Source organism: Dioscorea cayenensis, chromosome 5 (assembly GCF_009730915.1).
Source record: "Dioscorea cayenensis subsp. rotundata cultivar TDr96_F1 chromosome 5, TDr96_F1_v2_PseudoChromosome.rev07_lg8_w22 25.fasta, whole genome shotgun sequence".
Classification (NCBI taxonomy): Eukaryota; Viridiplantae; Streptophyta; class Magnoliopsida; order Dioscoreales; family Dioscoreaceae; genus Dioscorea; species Dioscorea cayenensis.
Genome location: NC_052475.1, coordinates 13,468,182 through 13,474,880, shown reverse-complemented (window position 1 = coordinate 13,474,880; position 6,699 = coordinate 13,468,182). Strand labels below are relative to the sequence as shown.

Genomic DNA, 6,699 nt, shown 5'->3' with positions numbered 1-6,699 from the left:
ACAAAGCTACAACCTGTGTCTTCAAAATTTCTAAATCCTTGAACCCACCAATTAGTTTGTTGTGGCAATTGATTAACCACAAATTGTTCTTCTTTATGCTACATTTTCTCTCCATGACATGTCCGAGTTGAAATAATTGGTCAGTGAATCCTTTTATGACAAAAGTGTGAAGCATCACTTCATCCCAGGGCTAAAAAAATTTTTAAATTATCACACTTCTTACATGGGCACCTTTATTAATGACCCATCCATTTGCTTCAGAGTTGTGAACTTGCATATTTAATGAATTCGACTACACTCTAATAAATTCATCATTTAGGGCACCATAACCGAGCAAATTCTTGTTATGCATCCATTTCCTTGATTCTCTTAAAGACATTGTTCTCGAAATCAAAAAAATATTTTTTTCAAATATAACTAAGTAGGGTAATATCGTGTAGAAAATTTTATGACACATTTTGTCAATTCGCGACACAAAAACAGATCATGTCGCAAAAATATTGCAAAAAACCGTCAGAAACTTCAAAACTTTCCCGCTTTTTCCAACTCTTGTAAAATCGATAAATGATCCAAACTAAAACAGTAATACTATAATCATCACTAATTTGAAACTATAATATATAACATAAGTTGATTAATAGAACATTCATAACTCAAATCATCACAAATTTACTATATACACTAAATGAAACCCTAAAAGCAAATTCAAAAGAGAAAAGGGAGGAGAGAGAGAGAGAGAGAGAGAGAGAGAGAGAGAGAGAGACATACCAACTTAAATCACCAAGAATAAGGTTTTGGAGGCTCTAATACCTCAAGAAATCTAAAAACTTGTGAAGAAAATGAAGAAGAGTAAAGGTTAAGGGCTTGGAGGACTTCTCTTGCATTTTCCCATAAACCAAAACTTACCTTTTTGAATGGGGGAAATATTTTTTTTTATTAAAATTTGAGATACATTTTTGCGACAATAATTTATCGTCTGAATCGATGTGTCGCAAAGTCAGTGTCGCAAAACCAATTTCATGTGCGACAAATTTTTGCAAACACGATATACGCTGCAAAAAATCGTTGCAAATAATGTCGTCGCAATCTACGTCAGAAACCAATCGTACGCTAAGTGCCAACATTTACGATAACGTTTGCGACGCCAATAGATTGTTGCAAATAATGTGTTGCAACCGGTGTCGCAAACCATTACATGGTAGGTACAAAACTTTTGCGACAAAATTGGTGACATTTTTGCATGGTCATTTTTTTGCAAAGTAATTTGGTTAAATTTGCAACGTTTTTGTTTTTTTGTCACAAATGGTTGCAATGTGTGTCGCAAATAGCATTTTTTCTTGTAGTGCAACTTGAACATTTAGTAGCTCTACTTGCATACTATCATTGGCATCCACTTTATACTACATTATTTTCTTACATCCAGTTATACATGTTTATTCTTGCATATGCTTAAGCAAATTTAATTAAGGGACCTCATGAATCTCTACAATAATTGAGGGTCCTAATAGAGTTGTCAACATGGTGAGGGGATTCGCATGGGGATATAATCCCTAGCCCCTACACCGAATTCATAAATCCATCCCCAACCTTGTCTTTAAACCATGGTATGGGGACAATTTTTTCCACATTGTTGTCCCCGTGGAGATGGTATTTTACACATTTTGGTAATTAATTTAAAAAATAGTCGTTTTGGTAAATAATTAAAAAAATGCAATATTTTTTAAAAAAATGCCAAGATATTATATAATATTTTTATACAAATATATAAATTTAGAGAGAAAGAGAGATAGATAGATGTTTTGACACACACACAAAGAGAGAGAGAGATATATAATTGATGAAAATGACTTCACTTGGATAATTTCAAACAAAAAATATGAGCACATTAACCCTTTCTCTACTCCGCCCTAATAATTGAGCCGTTATGTTTGTCTCTTCCCACTCTAATATCAACAATACTTGGTACTTATGTTTTTCTCTGTACACTTATATGAATATACCATTTTATTTGATTTAATCCAAATTCTAATTTATAGAAATGATTTAAATAGAAAGTGTTTACTTTGATAAAATGATCACTATTAATTGTTAATTAGAATGGATTCTTTTGTTGGATAAAGAATGAGATGTAACTCTCTACCATAGAGTTGAGAAAATATATATATATATATATATATCATATTGTAAGAATGATTAAAGTATTATGATCAAAAGGTTAACGCAAACATTAAATAATAATTCTAATGAAAACTTTAAATATAAAATTACCCCATAGAGGATTGAAATTCCATATCCAACAGTTAATTATGTTTTTTAAATATTTCTTAAAATAATTTATTTAACTGTTAGATAGTTATCTAATAAAAATATATAGAAAAAATTATTAAAGAGTTGTTCAATGTATTAAAATTTTCAAAATAACATCTTTTACTCAAAAGGGCTTAAAAAGTTAAAATATTTCCAATAATTCATACGATTTTAAAAGTGAATGTTTAAAAAGTGACATAATTAACAAAAATATGTTAAAAAACTAAAGAATTTGAAAATAACGAATACAAACTTATGCTTTGTAGTGAATATTTAATAATTATTTTTTTGGAAAATTTATTGAAATAGTCTTTTTTTTTCCCATAATTTTGTGTTAAGAATACATAAATAAAGTAAAATTTTGTTTCAGATATATTTTAAAAATTGATAATATACTTCCCGTAATAAAAAAAATTTTAAAAAATATTAACAATGTCTTTTATTTTTATGTAATTTATATTATTTTTTATAACCTTCTTCTTCATATATTGAACCCACAGTTTAAGCGCTAGTTTATTTAGTTTCATCCCTCTTACAAGTGACTAGAGGCTGCCAGGTCTTCTGGAACTGTTTTGATTTATAATATTTTAAATAAATAATCATTTATATATTGTTTTCCGCGAGATTATTCTTGCAAATGATCATGATCGACGGCCCGATAGCCCCGATTGATACAATGACCGTTTTGACGAAGGTACCAGATGAATGGACGAGATTGTCCGATCAAATTATTTCAACGGCTGTGATTACACCATCGACGTATTCTTTGAAAACATCTCTAATAAATATCCCCAGCTAAGGCGAATAGCGACTTGCCCCCCTTCGTCGCTCTCGTTTCGCCCTTGCTACCCAAATTCCTCTTCGAAATCCAAGAGGACATTTATCGGAATTCGATTTAACTGGTAATGAATTTTATACCTTATAACTTCCCTTTGATTTCATGTTTGTTTGTTCTCAATTAAGAATTCAATTTTGGTGTCTTTTCTTTTAGATTTCATTGTTTTTTTTTATTGATTTTTGTTGAAATTCGATTTTCTTTTGTAGATCGACATCGGTTTTTATTACAATAGAAACCCTTTTATTTTCTAGTTTTCCCACTTGTGAAGATGATCAGATGAAGAACTAACCCTAATTTTGGCTTCTAATTGGTGCTAGGGTTTCTAAATTTGGGGCCTCGTAAATAATTTTTTAGATGGATGGGAACAAAGATGATGCTTTGAAATGCCTGAAAATCGGGAAAGCTGCTCTGGAATCTGGAGATCGGGGTCGTGCCCTCAAATTTCTCTCCAAAGCCCGTCGCTTGGATCCTAGTCTCCCCGTTGATGAACTTTTGTTGGCCGCCCTGTGGTGGAGAATCTCATGATCACTCATCTTCTTCTAATGGCGCCAATCCATCTGATGCTCCCTCGGCAGAAGAAGCTGGCAATCCGGACGCTGGTGTTGCTTCAACAGCATCCTCGTCTACGACTGCCAGGACTAGGGTTTCTTTGAATGGATCTACAAATGGGTCTGCTAGGGTCTGCACAGAGGAGCAGATTTCCATTGTGAGGGAGATTAAAAAACAAAAGGATTTCTACAAGATCTTGGGTTTAGAGAGGAATTGCACAATTGAAGATGTCCGCAAGGCTTATAGGAAGATATCTCTAAAGGTTCACCCAGACAAAAACAATGCACCGGGCTCAGATGAAGCATTTAAAGCTGTTTCTAGGGCTTTCCAATGTCTCAGCAATGAAGAGACCCGGAAAAGATATGATCTTGTGGGGTCTGAGGAGCCGAATTATGGTGTTGCCAGACCTGCTGCTAGGAATTACTATAATGGATATAATGGATTTTATGAGGCTGATTTTGATGCAGATGAGATATTTAGGAACTTTTTCTTTGGTGGAGGGCCAATGCAAACTACTCCTTTTGGGACATTTCAGTTTAGAACTGGTGGCATGGGCAGACACACTGCTAATGAGATGCATGGTGGTGGTGGTGGTGGTTTCAACCTGCGGACACTGATCCAAATCTTGCCTGTTCTTCTGTTACTTTTACTGAACTTCCTCCCATCCTCAGAGCCTGTTTACTCCCTTTCTCGGACTTACCACCATGACTACAAGGTTGAGACTCCAAGGGGTGTGCCATATTATGTTAAGCGAGATAAATTTGATCAAGACTATCCTTACCAAAGTTCTGAGCGGGTAGCTCTGGAGAAACGTATTGAAAGGGAGTATATTGGTATCTTAAGTCAGAATTGTCGGGTTGAATTGCAGCGGCGAAACTGGGGTTTATCATATGAAACACCCTACTGTGACATGCTACGGAAGTTTGATTAGGCAGTCTGAGGTCATTGTCCAGAGGTTCTTTCTTTAGTATTATGCTTTTATAGCAAGATACTCTTACTTGCATTGTTCTATTGTATGAAGTAATCCTTTTTTCTTTTTTATGGTCTTCTGGAACAACCCATTGGATTTTCTATACTTCTCTTTTTAATAAATGATATCTGTGTGACTATCAGCTTTAAACATTTAACGCCATTGTCTTTTTGTTGTAATCTTCTTTAAACTTTTCAGTGATATATCTATATTGTAATTCCTTTATCTGGAAAACTTTGTAAATGTATTTGGTTTCCCATGACAGTTGTTTGATATACTTGAATAATTTATGATAAACATATTCTTAATTGTGCTGCGCCATGTTTAATATCTCTTTATCCAATTTTTATTTATTATCCATTAGGTATCTAAGTGGGAGTTCTGTAGAAGATCACATATGAAGCATACACAATTGAGTCCACATTTCTTTTTTTTTCTTGTTTGACAATATACTTTCTTTCATTAGAATACCTATTAGATTTAACTTTTTTGGTAACAACTAGAACTGTAATTCATTTTTTTTTGGCTGTAGGTCTCTTCCTTTATATGGGAATCTGGCATTGCATTACCTTCTATCATGCCTTTTGGGATAAGGTAACGAGACTGTTAGTTTTTTTTTATTTTTTTTATTATTTTTTTATTCCCTTGTTTGACATGCCAAAACCTTAGTGGCTCACCTGTTTGGGATTATTTCTCTGATGGACATATTGACAGTTTTATTGAAACTATTCAACATCATAGCTGAGTTTATAGAATTTTTTTATAATTATGTCTTCATGATAATGTTCTGATACAACTCAGTGTAAATATTTCATATATTTTGTCATATAATCTCAGATTGCAAAAAACAGGCCAGATGGAGATCTTCACATATTGAGGCAGAGTACCCTTCTAATCTTAGCAGGATGTACTTTACAATGACATGTCTTTGGAGTCGTCTTTTAAGGTTACAATGTTAAGCAGAATATATTTCTTGATGGGAATGGAAATAATTCTGTTATTTTATTCAGTTTACAAATAGTAGAATGATGGTTTTGTTTTATGAAAAGTTCTAGTACCTTAGCATTGTTTGTTTTTGTAGCCTCATGAACTCATTTTCAGTTATTTTGGCTTTCTTTGGGGGTTGCCGTACTTAGTCTCATGAACGCATTTATTTATTTTGGCTTGCTGTGGGTGCCATACCTCTTTTTTTGTCTATCAGTGCACCAGACGATGTAGGTACCTTCCACCAAGTAGAAGTTTTCTTGTAATTTTCAGTTCACATGATTAAACTGCACCACATTTTCCTTTTCACAGTGGTGTTTTCTTGTAATTTTCATTTCACATGATTAAACTGCACCACATTTTCACAGTGGCTTGACTAACTGGAGATAACTTTCTGGGTGGTTTCCAATCTTATAGTCCTTACTGATCCATCTTGAGCTGCCAGCATAAAATGTTTCTCCATTGTTGGCTTGGTGCAAACTTTTTATGGATGGGTTGAGATCGAAAATATGCTGCTTCTTATTTTATTTTATTTTTTAAAAAAACTTCTCTATTAATATATGGAGGACCTCCCTTGTATTTCCTTGACTGTTTTTGTATTGGATCACATCTTTTTTATGCTTTGTATCAATGGTTTTCCCATGTGCATGTGTGTTTGTCTGCAGTGGGCATTAGATCATAGTCACAGAGTTCATGACTGAAATCCCCACATGGGCAATTATGTTGTTTTCTTTAACGGTAGTAGTTCAGTGATTTAGAAAACGTAACATTTCATAGAAACTATTGCATGTTTGTTGAGTTCTTCTGATATTTACCACAAGCTCTGCGGCTTTATATATAAGGTGTAGAGATTGGCCCCTGCCAAGTATTCTAATTATCGGAGGGACAAAATTAATCTTAGGCAATGCATTGTATGCCTCTAAATCGAACTCGGAGTTCATAACCTTCATTGAATCAGTTTTACTAGAATTCATATTAAGTTATCAAGTATGGAACTATTTGAGAGTTTCCGAGCCTTAAATTTAATGAAAACCCGATTGTGGACAACACC

The 6,699-nt window shown here is 33.6% G+C and overlaps 1 protein-coding gene across 1 annotated transcript; it reads left to right on the top strand.

The window, feature by feature from the left end:
- Nucleotides 1-3,119: 3,119 nt before the first annotated feature.
- Nucleotides 3,120-4,881, top strand: LOC120261510 (chaperone protein dnaJ 49-like). The gene is given in 3 exon segments (XM_039269429.1): nt 3,120-3,209; nt 3,463-3,651; nt 3,653-4,881. Coding segments are annotated over 2 exon segments (1,125 nt in total). The 5' UTR covers nt 3,120-3,209; nt 3,463-3,499; the 3' UTR covers nt 4,626-4,881.
- Nucleotides 4,882-6,699: the final 1,818 nt, after the last annotated feature.